The following is a 15,442-nucleotide window of genomic DNA, read 5'->3' on the forward strand; positions in this document are numbered from 1 at the left end:
GGTTTTTTAGAGAAGCAAGCCAAGGTTTCAGATGGAGAGACAGTGTAACATGAGTAAGGCTTTGGGGTTAATAATGATGTGGCTTCGTAACAATGAAAGCCCCCTTGTGTGGAATAGTGTCTCGTATCATAGGTGAGATAATATTGGATAGTTGGAGAAGGGGAAGGTTATGACTGGATAATCATGAATGTACGTTTGCTTTGGGGTGAAAGCATAAGTCTTTTGGTAGCTGAGTAAATCTCTACAGAGAGTGTTCAGAGCAAATTTATATTTTGTATATTTTGGGTAATAAGAATAGGATTATTGGGGAAGAAGCCATTAGCAGTAGGCTCCTTGTGCTTCATGGTAAAAATTTGGCCTGGGGAGGGAGATGATAAAACTGGTATATTTATAATCTTGATTTGTCGTGAATCATTTGGTAGACTTGAAGAAATAATGACTGGAGACAAGATTTAAAAGGGTGAGATGGTGGGAATTGGACCAGGGTCGTAGCATAGAGCAATTAGTAGAAGGAAGAGGCCGGGCACAGTGGCTCACACCTGAAATCCTAGCACTGTGGGAGACTGAGGCGGGTGGATCACTTGAGTTCAGGAGTTCGAGACCAGCCTGGGCAACATAGTGAGACCCTGTCAAAATAAAAATTAGGTATGGTGGCACATGTCTGTAGTCTCAGCTACTTAGGAGGCTGAGGTGGGACAATAGGTTGAGCCTGGGTGGTCAAGGCTGCAGTAAGCCGTGATTGCACCACTGCACTCAGCCTTGGTGATAGGGTGAGACCCTGTCTCCACGAAAAAAAAAAAGAAAAAAGAAGGAAGAAATATTTTGAAAGAAGGAATTAGAAGAAAAAAGGAAATTAGCAGCAAAAGTCAGTTTGGAAAGCAGAATGTAATGAATTTATTTGGGAGTTGGAGTTGAAGAGTAATCATCATTAGCAAATGAACATCAAGGGCTTCCTATGCAAAAGGCATCATACCAGACTCTTGAGATACCAAAGAGAAGGTGGTACCTATCATTAAGAAACCTGTAACCCACTTGGGAAGATAAGGTAGACTTAGGGTTTTTTTTTTTTTTTTTCTTATTTATTTTATTTTATTTTATTTTTGAGAGACAGGGTCTCTCTTTGTCACCCAGACTGGAGTGCGGTGGTCCAATCATAGTTCACTGTAGCCTTGAACTCTTGGGCTCAAGCAGTCTTCCCACCTCAGCCTCACGAGTAGCTGAGACTACAGGCAATAGCCACCTTGCCTGAGTAGACTTAAGTTTTTTGTTGTTGTTGTAGAGATGGAGTTTCGCTCATGTCACACAGGCTGGAGTGCAGTGGTTCTGCCTCAGCTCACTGCAACCTCTGCCTCCCAGGTTCAAGCCATTTTTCTGCCTCAGCCTCTCAAGTAGCTGGGGTTATAGGCATGTACCCCCACGCCCAGCTAATTTTGTATTTTTAGTAGAGACAGTGTTTCACCATGTTGGCCAGGCTAGTCTTGAACTTCTGACCTGAGGTGATCCACCCACCTCGGCCTCCCGAAGTGCTGGAATTACAGGTGTGAGCCACCACACCTGGTCTATTTTTTTTTTTAATCAAGAGCGTATAAAAATCAAGAGCATAAAAGATAACCCGGTTTTCCAATGTGCTTGACTATAAAATGACTCCTAGGATTTTGCCAGGTGCTTTGCTACCCAGATCTTGTTTTACCTAGGCCAGGTGCATTCCTTGAGCACGTCTGACTTGGGTACTGAGTGAGAAGGATATTTTAAGTATAAAAGTATAGGTAAGATTAACTTTAATCCTAACTGTAAGATTAAAATGGATAATCTACAAATGAATAGCTTATAATCAGATAATTAAGAGTTTGTTGTAAAACAATTGATTATAAAATTAGAGTAATTTTTCAAAATTAAATCATAAATCATATGGAACTGAATTTTAATTTCATTTTTCCAGAAACATATACTGTGCTCTTATCCTTTCTTTATCTCAGCATCTTCCACAATAAGACAGATGCTAACTGTTCAGCTTATATTTTGTGAGGATAACCTGGAAACTGGTTATTTTCAAAAACAAAAATGGTGATTATTGGTACCTTCTTTTAAGATCTCATTATAATATATTTTCAGGACAGGGATAGTTCAAGATACTTGGAAGGCTGAGGTGGGAATCACTTGAACCTGGGAAGTCAAGGCTGGCAGTGAGCCATGGCTGTGCCACTGTGACAGAGAAAGACACTGTCTCAAAAACAAAAACAAAACAAAAAACCCCCAAAAAACAAAAAAGCTCTTTGGGGTCTCAATAACTTTTAAGAGTATACAAGGAGGCCAGGTGCAGTGACTCACACCTGTAATTCCAGCACTTTGGGAGGCTGAGGCAGAAGGATTGCTTGAGCAGAAGAGTTCAAGGTCAGCCTGGGCAACATAACGAGACCTTATCTCTATAAGGTCTCGGGTGGGCACCACCACACCTGGCTAATTATTGTATTTTTCCCAAAGAGCTTTTGTTTATGTGGGCTGTTTCTGTTGATATTTATCATACTAGCTATTACAACTGGGAATTTTTAAAACTTGTTTATCAGTCCATTAAAAACTCATTACATATTAACATAAATAACATATTTTTATGAAAAATAAGTATAGCTTTCCAAACAAAATTAATGAGGAATGACATTGCTTTACATGTTTGTAAATCTTTTTAATGTTTGACTTACTAAAAGAAAACCAGATTCTATTTGCATCTGTATTCAATCTGTTGCAATATGTTGTTTTCATGGAATTATGTGAAGAAAATCCAGCTTTATACACATATGCAATGGGAGATGGGAAAAGGTATTTTAATAGTCTTTTCAATAACTGCAAATATTCATCGTTGATACTGCACCAAAATTCAACGAGTGGTAATTTCTTATGAGTTAATTGCAGTGTGGGATCTGAAGCTACATCGGTGAACTTTCATAATATTACACTAAAATTCATTAATCTGTCTTGCTTTTGGAGTGAATCTTTTAGCCATGAATAATTTTATACCAGCATGCATTTGTCATTTGGGAAGTATTGATTTAGTTAGCTACTCAGTTATTCCAAATGTCGATATACAATATGAAAAATCGTATTTGTTACTATCTCATCAGAAGAATCTTTAAGTATGGGAAAGCTGCCAAGCCCGTGGTAGTAGATACAAGTTTTCCAAAATTCTGATTTTTCTCTTGGAAGTTGGAATTTTATCATTGGCAACAAATACTGTAATTTGTTTTCCTTGATGTTTCAGACTCACTTTCATTTTGGAGGAAATGTCTGCCAGATATCTAAGTCTGAATAAACATAGTTGTCTGTTATTCATTCTTGCACATAAAATGGTGTTATGTGAAAATAAACAGATGGTTCAGGCATATAACTCAGTTACTCAAGTGCTTCTCTTCAGCCAGTAAAAGTGCTTTATGTGTAATTCCTATATTGTCACACAGAATATTACAAAAGAATTGTTCTTAAGGGTTGAGATTTAACACAATGCATAATTTGTATTGCCTCTTAACTGAAACTGGCTTTTAAAAAAACTGTGAGTACATGGTTGTGAAGAATACGATGACCATACAGTGACTATTCGTGTAATTTGTTGCTACTGCCTTTGCTTATGAATTGCCAGCAGTTTTTAATTAATTTAATTATTTTTTTAAATTTATTTATTTTTTTGAGATGGAATCTTGCTGTGTTGCCCAAGCTGGAGTGCAGTGGCGTGATCTCGGCTCACTGCGACCTCCGCCTCCTGAGTTTAATTTCTGCCTCAGCCTCCCGAATAGCTGGGACTATAGGCACATGCCACCACTCCCGGCTAATTTTTGTATTTTTAGTAGAGATGGGGTTTCACCATGTTGACCAGGCTGGTCTTGAACTCCTGACCTCAAGTGATCTGCCTGCCTTGGCCTCCCAAAGTGGGGATTACAGGCGTGAGCCATCGCGCCCAGCCATTTTATTTTTATTTTTGAGACAGGTGTTGCTGTGTCACCCAGACTGGAGTGCAGTGGTGAAATCACGGCTCACTGCAGCCTCGATCTCCTGGGTTCAAGCTATGCTCCCACCTCAGCCTCCCAAATAGCTGGGACTACAGGCAGGAGCCACAATGCACAGCTACTTTTTAAATTTTCTGTAGAGTCAAGGTCTTGGCATGTTGCCCAGGCTGGTTTTGAACTGGTTTCAAGCGATCCTCCTGCCTTGGCCTCCCAAAGTGCTGCAATTTCAGGTGTAAGCCACTGCACCTACCTGGCCAGCAATTTAATCACCATTGCTTTTTCACAGCGATTACAAAAGTCAGCAGAGTAAAATATGTAGATAAAGTCTTAGTGTTATTATGAGAATGGTTTTGACCTCACAGATTATCTGCTAGGATCTTGGAGACCCACCCATAGGGTTCCATGTATAACTCTGAAAACTACAGGTTTATATAGCTGTTCCAATTCAATAAATTGTCAAAATTGTTCATGCTCATAAAACTCTAGGTATATATTTCCTTGAATTTGATAGCTGTTTTTTTTTTTTTTTTTTTGAGACGGAGTTTCGCTTTGTGGTCCAGGCTGGAATGCAGTGGCCGGATCTCAGCTCACTGCAAGCTCCGCCTCCCGGGTTTACGCCATTCTCCTGCCTCAGCCTCCCGAGTAGCTGGGACTACAGGCACCCGCCACCTCGCCTGGCTAGTTTTTTGTATTTTTTAGTAGAGACGGGGTTTCACCGTGTTAGCCAGAATGGTCTCGATCTCCTGACCTCGTGATCCGCCCGTCTTGGCCTCCCAAAGTGCTGGGATTACAGGCTTGAGCCACCGCGCCCGGCCTGATAGCTGTTTAAAATGAGACGTTGCACTATTAGTCGTGATAATGTTCTACAGTGATGACTGAGGTCACCATCTCTGCTCCTCTTTTCTTTAGGTGACCTGGTGATTCTCGATGGCGTTCCCACTGCAGGCTGGCTGCAGGGCCGAAGCTGCTGGGGCGCACGGGGCTTCTTCCCGTCTTCATGTGTCCGTGAGCTCTGCCTCTCCTCACAGAGCCGGCAGTGGCACTCCCAGAGTGCCCTGTTTCAGATTCCGGAATATTCCATGGGACAAGCCCGGGCCCTGATGGGGCTTTCTGCACAGCTGGATGAAGAGCTGGACTTCAGGGAAGGGGATGTGATCACCATTGTTGGAGTTCCTGAACCAGGCTGGTTTGAAGGGGAGTTAGAGGGCCGAAGAGGCATTTTTCCAGAAGGTTTTGTAGAGCTGTTGGGGCCCCTCAGGACTGTGGATGAGTCAGTAAGTTCTGGAAATCCCGATGACTGCATTGTTAATGGTGAAGTAGATACCCCTGTAGGAGAGGAAGAGATAGGGCCGGATGAGGATGAGGAAGAGCCAGGGACCTACGGGGTCGCCCTCTACAGATTCCAAGCCCTGGAGCCAAATGAGCTGGATTTCGAGGTCGGAGATAAAATCCGAATTCTGGCGACCTTGGAAGATGGCTGGCTGGAAGGATCCCTGAAGGGCAGGACAGGCATCTTTCCTTACCGGTTTGTGAAATTACATCCTGACACACGGGTTGAAGAAACCATGGCTCTGCCCCAGGAAGGCAGCCTTTCCAGGATCCCGGAAACTTCTTTGGATTGTTTGGAGAACTCCTTAGGAGTGGAGGAACAAAGACATGAAACCAGTGACCATGAGGCTGAGGAGCCTGACCGCATTATTTCTGAAGCACCCACTTCTCCCCTGGGTCATCTGACTTCAGAGTATGAAGCAGACAGAAACTCTTATCAGGATGAGGGCACCGCTGCGGGGCCCCGGAGAAGCCCAGGCGTGGAGTGGGAAATTCCTCTTGCCACAGACTCTCCCACCTCTGACCCTACAGAGGTAGTCAATGGTATTTCCTCCCAACCTCAGGTCCCTTTTCATCCCAGCTTGCAGAGAAGCCAGTATTACTCTACAGCGGGAGGGAGCCACCCGCACTCAGAACAGCACCCTGACCTTCTTCCCCTAGAAGCAAGGAATAGAGACTACGCCAGCCTACCTCCCAAAAGAATGTATTCCCAGCTAAAAACGCTTCAGAAGCCAGTGCTCCCTCTTTACAGGGGCTCTTCTCTTTCAGCCTCAGGGGTAGTCAAACCCAGCCAGTCGAGTCCTCAGCTCCACGACATAGCTAGTTATGCTAAAAAGCACCACATGTCCAGCGTTTACTCCATCTCAGAGAGATCAGAGATGAAGCCTGGTCTGCAAGCCCAGGGGCTTGTTATGGAAGCAGCAACACATTCACAGGGAGATGGCAGCACTGACCTGGACTCGAAGCTGACACAACAGCTGATCGAGTTTGAGAAGAGCTTGGCAGGGCCCGACACAGAGCCAGATAAAATTTTACGCCACTTTTCAATCACAGACTTTAACTCTGAGAAGGATATTGTTCGAGGTTCCTCAAAGTTAATCACCAAGCAGGAGCTGCCAGAAAGGAGAAAGGCCCTAAGGCCACCGCCACCTCGACCCTGTACTCCAGTATCCACTTCTCCCCATTTGCTGGTTGACCAGAACCTAAAACCTGCACCACCCTTGGTGGTGCGACCCTCTCGCCCAGCTCCCCTGCCTCCCTCAGCACAGCAGAGAACGAATGCGGTATCCCCCAAGCTCCTATCTCGACACCATCCTACCTGTGAGACCTTAGAAAAGGAGGGCCACGGACATATGGGAAGGAGTCTGGACCAGACCTCCCCATGCCCCTTAGTGCTGGTGAGGATTGAGGAAATGGAGCAGGACTTGGATATGTACAGTAGAGCTCAAGAAGAGCTAAATCTCATGCTGGAGGAGAAGCAGGATGAATCATCAAGGGCAGAGACCCTCGAGGATCTCAAGTTCTGTGAAAGTAACATTGAAAGTTTGAATATGGAACTCCAGCAACTAAGAGGTAAGTGACAAGGAAATAATATATACTTGTTTCTTGACACCCACAAGTCCCAGAAACAGCCTACCCATGCTTTTTAGGGATATGTTACCATCCTCGATGGACAAAAAATGATTTACATTTTCATTACCTAGTTTCCTTTTTTTTTTTTTTGAGACAGAGTCTTACTCTGTTGCCTAGGCTGGAGTGCAGTGGCGTGAACTTGGCTCACTGCAGCCTCCGCCTCCTGGGCTCAAGTGATTCTCCTGCCTCAGCCTCCCAAATAGCTGGGATTACAGACATGCGCCATCATCACACCTGGCTAATTTTTGTATTTTTAGTAGAGACAGGGTTTCCATGTTGCCAGCCTGGTCTTGAACTCCTGACCTTGGGTGATCCACCTGCCTTGGCCTCCCAAAGTGCTGGGATTATAGGCATGAGCCACCTTGCCTGGACTGTTTTTTTTTTTGTTGTTTTTGTTTTTTGAGATAGAGTTTCGCTCTTGTTGCCCAGGCTGGAGTGCAATGGCAAGCTCTTAGCTCACCACAACCTCCGCCTCCCAGGTTCAAGCGATTCTCCTACCTTAGCCTCCTGAGTAGCTGGGATTACAGGCATGCACCACCATGCCTGGCTAATTTTGTATTTTTAGTAGAGATGGGATTTCTCCATGTTGGTTAGGCTGGTCTCGAACTCCTGACCTCAAGTGATCTGCCCGCCTCGGCCTCCCAAAATGCTGGGATTACAGACGTGAGCCATCGTGCCCAGCCTCACTACCTAATTTCTTATTTCATCACTATAGATAGGCTATCTTGAGCCTTTGACTCTGTTTTGAGCCTATGACTGCTGTAGCCTCCTGACATTTGCTGCTCAGATAAAGAATCTCAAACCTTGCCGGGTGCGTTGGCTCACACCTGTGATCCCAGCACTTTGGAAGGCTGCGGTGGGTGGATCGCTTGAGCCCAGGAGTTTGAGACTAGCCTAGGCAACAGGGCCAAACCCTGCTTCTACAAAAAAATACAAAAATAATTAGCCAAGCATGGTGGTATATGCCAGTAGTCCCAGCTACTCGGGAGACTGAGGTGGGAGGAATGCTTGAACCTGGGAGGCAGAGGTTGCTGTGAGCAATGATCACGCCACTGCACTCCAGCTTGGGCAACGGAGTGAGACCCTGTCTCCCCCCACAAAAAAAAAAAAAAAAAAAAAAAAACAGAATCAAAGAATCTCATACCTCAGAAACACATATACCTCCAGGACATTTATGTCTCTTATTCTGCTATGGCATCCATAACAGTGGTGCAGATGGGAAGTCCCTAAGTACAACTTTCTTTAATCAGGCTCTACTAAGCGCTAAAGACTTCCAGGTTAAGACTCATGAGAAAACTCCATGTTGTATCTTTGTTGTCCAGAGAGTATATTTCTTTTTTTCCTTTTTTTTTTTTTTTTTTTGAGACAGAGTCTTACTCTGTCACCCAGGCTGGAGTATAGTGGTGAGATCTTGGCTCACTGCAACCTGTGCCTCCCGGGTTCAAGTGATTCTCATGCCTCAGCCTCCCGAGTAGCTGGGATTACAGGTGCATGCCACCACGCCTGGTTAATTTTTGTATTTCTTAGCAGAGATGGGGTTTCACCACATTGCCCAGGCTGGTCTCGAACTCCTGACCTCGAATGATCCACCCACCTTGGCCTCCCAAAGTGCTGGGATACCCACACCTGGCCAAGGGAGTAGAGTTTAATAATAGTAATAGCTAACATTTATTACCATATTAGTAAGCATGTGTTAGAATTTGCTTACAGGAAGAGTATTCACAGCCACCCTAAAGGTACAGTGATAATTCATATGGCTACTGTATAGATGAGGAAACTAAGACATAGATATTGAGTAGACTCAAGCCTGTAATCCCTGGGAGGCTGAGGTAGGAGGATCGCTAGAGCCCAGGAGTTCGAGAGCAGCCTGGGCAACTGAGAGACCCTGTCTCTAAAAAAAAAAAGAAAAAAATTAAATTAAAATTTGAAAAGAGATTGACTTGCCAAGGGAGTTGGGATTTAAGCTTATGTTTCTAACAAGTATAGTTCACCACTTCCTACCTGGAACATTGAAATATTCAAATTCTTTCCCTTAATTTGGGAGTGATCAGCCTCTGGAGACTTCATTCATATTCACCAGACTCACAGGAGAAAAAATTTATAAATAGGAAGAGTACGAGAGGGAGGCAACCAACAGCAATTGGTCTAGGGCCCAAGAACATGAATGCATGTCACTTTTGGCTTGTGTACCAGAGACCTCTGAACTTACATGTCATCAGGAAAGTCAATAATAGAAAGCAACCCAGGGGGTCTAGGAATAGCAGGATACTAATAAGAGATAAAAGCAGAATGGTGATCCAGAGATCCTGGATCAAGATCACGATGGCCTACTGAGCACACATAGCTACCTCCCTCCGTTTCTACTTTAGGTCTGTAAAAGTGAATGGAAATAATAGAATAAAAAAATTCTAGTAAGAGTATTATTAGAAATCAAGTAATCTTCTGAAAGATGGATAGTAGATGGTGTAGCAGAAAGAGAGGGAAACCTCTATTCAAAATATTCTCAGGAAAGGACTGTTATGCACATGGGCAGAGTTCTAAGGGAACTGCAGACTAAGAGATGGTGTGGTAGGAGGGGTCCTAGAGTACATTCGGTGTAATTGATTAGGGGATAGCTAGGGAGCCAGGCCTCTGGGTTGCTTGTACTGAACAGCAGGAGCATTTACCCTCAAGCTACAGCACAAAGTAGATGCTTAGACAAGTCCTCAAAAAGATGTTCATTTAATATGAGTACCTGAGCTCTCAGGGGAATGCCAGATACCTTGATTTCAGAGTCCCTGAAAAGGAATTCTGAGGGAAACTTGGCTGGGTGTTACATTCCCAGAGCCCTAGCAAACTCCAGATTCTCCATCACTTTCTATACCTACAAGTTTCAAGATAAACCTGTAAACAATTCTTGCATTAGATATCGTATTAGTCCATTTTCACACTGCTGATAAAGACATACCAGAGACTGGGCAATTTACAAAACAAAGAGGTTTAATGGACTTACAGTTCCACATGGTTGGGGAGGCCTCACAATCATGGTGGAAGGCAAGGAGAAGCAAGTCACATCTTACATGGATAGTAGCAGGCAAAGAGAGAGTTTGTGCAGGGAGACTCCCGTTTTTCAAAACCATCAGATCTCATGAGATTTGTTCACTCTCACGAGAGCAGCACAGGAAAGACCTGCCCCCATGATTCAGTTACCTCCCACCAGCTCCCTCCCACAACACATAGGAATTCAAGATGAGATTGGGGTGGGGACACAGCCAAACCATATCATTCCACCTGGACCCTCCCAAATCTCATGTCCTCACATTTCAAAACTAATCATGCCTTCCCAACAGTCCCCCAAGTGTTAACTCATTTCAGCATTAAATATCCACAGTTCAACATCTCATCTGAGACAAGGCGAGTCCCTTCTGCCTATGAGCCTGCAAAATCAAAAGCAAGTTAGTTACTTCCTAGATACAATGGGGATACAGGCACTGGGTAAATACAGCTGTTCCAAATGGGAGAAATTGGCCAAAACAAAGGGGCTACAGGCCCCATGCAAGTCTGAAATCCAGTGGGGCAGTCAAATCTTAAAGCTCCAAAATGATCTCCTTTGACTCCATGTCTTACAACTAGGTCACGCCACTGCAAAAGGTAGGTCCCCATGGTGTTGGGCAGCTCTGCCCCTGTGGCTCTGCAGGTACAGCCTCCCTCCCGGCTGCTTTCATGGGCTGATGTTGAGTGTCTGTGGCTTTTCCAGGCACACAATGCAAGCTGTTGGTGGATCTACCATTCTGGGGTCTGGAGGATTTTGGCCCTCTTCTCACAGCTCCACTAGGTGGTGCCACAGTAGGGACTCTGGGTGGAGATTCTGACCCCACATTTTCCTTCTGTGCTGCCCTAGCAGAGGTTCTCCATGAGAGACCTGCCCCTGCAGCAAACTTCTGCCTGGACATCCAGGCATTTCCATACATCCTCTGAAATCAAGGCAGAGGTTCCCAAACCTCAATTCTGGACTTCTGTGCACCCGCAGGCTCAACACCACGTGGAAGCTGCCAAGGCTTGGGGCTTGCACCCTCTGAAGCCGTGGCCTGAGTTCTACATTGGCCCCTTTCAGCTGTGGCTGGAGCAGCTGGGATGCAGGGCACCAAGTCCCTAGGCTGCACACAGTACGGTGACCCTGAGCACAGCCCAGGAAGCCACTCCTTTCCTCCTAGGCCTCTGGACCTGTGATGAGTACAGCTGCCATGAAGACCTCTGACATGCCCTGGAGACATTTTCCCCATTGTCTTGGGGATTAACATTTGGCTGCTCCTTACTTATGCAAATTTCTGCATCCGGTTTTTCTTTTCAGGAAATGGGATTTTCTTTTCTATCACATTGTCAGGCTGCACATTTTTGGAACTTTTGTGCTCTGTATCCCTTATAAAACTGAATGCCTTTAACAGCACCTAATTCACCTCTTGCATGCTTTGCTGCTTAGAAATTTTTTCTGCCAGATACCCTATATCATCTCTCTCAAGTTCAAAGTTCCACACATCTCTAGGGCAGGGGCAAAATGCTACCAGTCCCTTTGCTAAAACATAACAAGAGTCACTTTTGGTCCCGTTCCCAACAAGTTCCTCATCTCCTTCTGAGACCACCTCAGCCTGGATTTCATTGTCCATATCTTTATCAGCATTTTGGTCAAAGCCATTCAACAAGTCTCTAGGGAGTTCCAAACTTTCCCACATTTTCCTATCTTCTTCTGAGCCTTCCAAACTGTTCCAGCCTCTGCCTGTTACCCAGTTCCAAAGTCACTTCCACATTTTCGGTTATCTTTTCAGCAGTGCTCCTCTTTACTGGTACCATTTTACTGTATTAGTCCATTTTCACGCTGCTGATAAGGACATACCCAAGACTGGGCAATTTACAAAAGAAAGAGGTTTTAATGGACTTACAGTTCCACACGTTGGGAGGCCTCACAATCATGGTGGAAGGCAAGGAGGAGCAAGTCACATCTTACGTGGATGGCCGCAGGCAAAGAGAGAGCTTGTGCGGGAAGACTCCCGTTTTTCAAAACATCAGCTCCTGTGACTTATTCACTGTCATGAGAACAGCACAGGAAAGACCTGCCCCCATGATTCAATTACCTCCTACCAGGTCCCTTCCATAACACGTAGGAATTCAAGATGAAATTTGGTTGGGGACACAGCCAAACCATATCAGATATATAGGTGGGAGAATAAAAGACTCCCAAATTTCAGGTAGCAGGAATTTCCCAGGAATGGTACTTTTTAGAATTAATAGTGTTCCACGGAAATGTTATGTCTTCTGTGCTTAACAACACTGTGCAGTGTTTTTATTTTTATTTTTTGCATATGCAGTGTTTTTAAATGGGTAAATGGACTGGTACCACATAAAACTGGTGTTCTTTTTTATTCACCAGACCTTCATTTTCAGAATTAGTTTATTTAGCCAGTGTTCTTACTTTTTTAAAAAATTGCTGTTTAGTACTGTGAAAGACTTAAGGTGGGTGTAGTTTATTTGGGAAGACTGTAAAATTTGAATCTACCAAATACAGTATTGGGTATGTTAATGTTGATTTGATTAATTTCTCAAAAGGTGTTTTGATAATATCTGTCGCTAATATGATGAAATTACTTATTCCTTGCAGTAACAGCCAATTTCTCATAAGGTCATTTTTTTCTGTCTTCATAAAAGGTGTTTCCAACAATATAAGCTATCCCTCAAGAGGTGGAAATTAACCAGTTTGAGTACCAGGCATTGCTCCTCTAATATGGTTCTCTATAAGTTATAATGTTAAAATTTAAGGCTTAAGATTTAAAGAACTTTCAAAACAGCATTTATCTAATTCTCATCAATATTTAGTTGTTAATATGCTTACTGAGAAAACAGGTTTTATCTGTTATTCACTGTGTCATTTCCCACACACCTGGTGTGATGTTCTGTGCACAATAGGGACTCAACTGCCTAATGAAGGGAGTTGAGTTTAACTGAATGGATTTGAATTGAATTGCCTGCTCTACCTCCCAGAGCTTTCAGAGATCTCCTACTTCTGTTTTTACTTTGAACTGGTCTACTTGGGACCTGGAAACTGTCAGTGCAGAGATGCCAGGCCCCTTGTGAGACCAGTGCTGTGCCAGACCCACAGTGAGGTTTTTAGTGTAGCTACTGCCTCTTCTTAAAACTCTGCATTAATTTATTTGTTTGTTTGTTTGTTTATTTATTTTTTTGAGATGGAGTCTCACTTTTGTTGCCCAGGCTGCAGTGCAATGGAGCAATCTCAGCTCACTGCAACTTCCGCCTCCTGGGTTCACGTGATTCTTGTGCCTCAGCTTCCCAAGTAGCTGGGATTACAGGTGCCCACCACCACGCCTGGCTAATTTTTGTATTTTTAGTAGAGATGGGGTTTCACCATGTTGGCCAGTCTGGTCTCGAACTCCTGGCCTCGAGTGATCCACCTGTCTTGGCCTCCCAAAGTGCTGGGATTATAGATGTGACCCACGCCATCATGCCCGGCCTTGGTTTTTATTTTCTTTCCATATGGTAAGCATAGCTGTTTTAGAGTCTGTGTATGTATGATTCCAAGATATTCAGTCTTAGTGGGACTGTTTTTGATGTCCCATGGTTCTCATTCTTGTGGTCTAGGCTCTTTGTGTGTCTGGTTATCTTACTGTGTGCTGGTCATAGTATTTGGAAAATCTTAAGACTTGAGGTGAGGACACCTGAACTCTAGAAGGAATTTGCATTTGTTTCTGTCAGTTGTTTGTAGTCAACTAATGTTTTCAAATTCCTGAAGGATAGTAATATTTGAGATTCAGGAGTAAGAAATTGGAATTCCTGGGAATTCCTAAATTATAATTTCGTATTTTAAAAAACTTTTACTTACACATTCTTGAATAGTAGTAGAGATCATAATCAATGGTGACAAGTTTTCCTGTGCTAGTGTTACACTAAGGTTTTCAGAGGTTTTATATTTGTATATGAAATAAATGCACGGTTTGTTGTGAGTCACAATGTCATGATATGACTATATATTTTAATAACATGTAAAAATATTCTCTACCTGATAATAGACTTTTTTAAAGGACTTGATTTTTGTAAGAGCTATTTTAGATTCACAGCAACACTGAAAGGAAGGTACAGAGATTTCCCGTATCTTGTGCCCCCACACATACATAGCTTCCCCCAGCATCAACATCTTAAAAACATTCTTAAATTTCATTTTTAAATAATTTTAGATTTATAGAAAGCTGCAAAAATATAAGCTTCCATATCCTTTGCTCAGCTTCTTCTAACCTTAATATCTTACACACCTATAGAAGATTTATAAAATCAGAATATTAATGTGATAATATAAAACATTAAAAGAAGAACATTAGTACGAGATAAATGTCAAAAATCATTTAAAAATTGAAAGAAATACCACAAATGTTTAGTATTTTAAAATTACTCTTAAAATCTAATTTTATTTTGACTTTTAAATGTTAGATTCAGGGAGTACATGTGCAGATTTGTTACAAGGGTATATTACATAATGCTGAGGTTTGGGCTTCAATTGATCCCATCACCTGTGTAAGAGAACATAGTACCTAATAGGCAGTTTTTCAACCTTTGCCTCCCTCCCTGCCTCCATTGTCCTGTAGTCCCCAGTGTCTGTTGTTTCTATCTTTATGTCCATGTGTACCCAATATGTAGCTCCCTCTTATAAGTGAAAACACGCGATATTTGGTTTTCTGCTTCTGCCTTAATTGTCTTAGGATACTGGCCTCCAGCTGCCTCCATGTTGCTGCAGAGGACATGATTTCATTCTATTTTGTGGCTACATAGTATTTCTTGGTATATATATACCAGGATTCCTTTATCCAGTCCACTGTTGATAGGCACCTAAGTTGATTTCATGTCTTTGCTGTAGTGAATAGTGCTGGAGTCAACTGAGTGCAGGTGTGTTTTAGGTAGAAGAATTTTCCTTTGGACATACCCAATACTGGGATTGCTAGGTCGAATGGTAATTCTACTGTTAGCCCTGTAAGAAATCTCCAAACTGCTTTCCACAGGGGCTGAACTAATTTACATTCCCACTAACAGTGTATAAGTGTTCCCTTTTCTCCACAACCATGCTAACATATCTGTAATTTTTTTTACTTTAATACCCATTCTGACTGGGGTAAGATGGTTTCTCATTGCGGTTTTGATTTGCACTTCTCTGATGATTAGTGATGTTAAGCATTTTTTTTCATATATTTCTTGGCTACTTAAATGTCTTCTTTTGAGAAGTGCCAGTTCATGTCCTATGCCCAGTGTTTAATGGGGTTGTTTTTTCTTGTTGATTTAAGTTCCTTATAAATTCTAGATGTTAGGCCTTTGTTGGATGCATAGTTTTTCCCAGTCTGTAGGTTGTCTGTTTACTCTGTTGATAGTTTCTTTTGCTATACAGAAGCTCTTTAGTTTAATTGGGTTCCAGTTGTCAATTTTTGTTTTTGTTGCAGGTTGCCTAAGCCAATGTCTAG

At 42.9% G+C, this 15,442-nt stretch overlaps 1 protein-coding gene across 1 annotated transcript in view; it reads left to right on the plus strand.

Annotated features, from left to right (window-relative positions):
• Positions 1–15,442, plus strand: part of DNMB (dynamin binding protein) — a 122,518-nt gene that overhangs the window by 47,392 nt on the left and 59,684 nt on the right. The window contains exon 4 of the mRNA XM_011735677.2: positions 4,902–6,893. Within this exon, the coding sequence (XP_011733979.2) occupies positions 4,902–6,893 (1,992 nt within the window). The remainder of the gene's footprint in view (positions 1–4,901; positions 6,894–15,442) is intronic.

The sequence above is a fragment of the Macaca nemestrina genome, chromosome 9 (genome assembly GCF_043159975.1).
Source record: "Macaca nemestrina isolate mMacNem1 chromosome 9, mMacNem.hap1, whole genome shotgun sequence".
In the NCBI taxonomy this organism is placed as follows: Eukaryota; Metazoa; Chordata; class Mammalia; order Primates; family Cercopithecidae; genus Macaca; species Macaca nemestrina.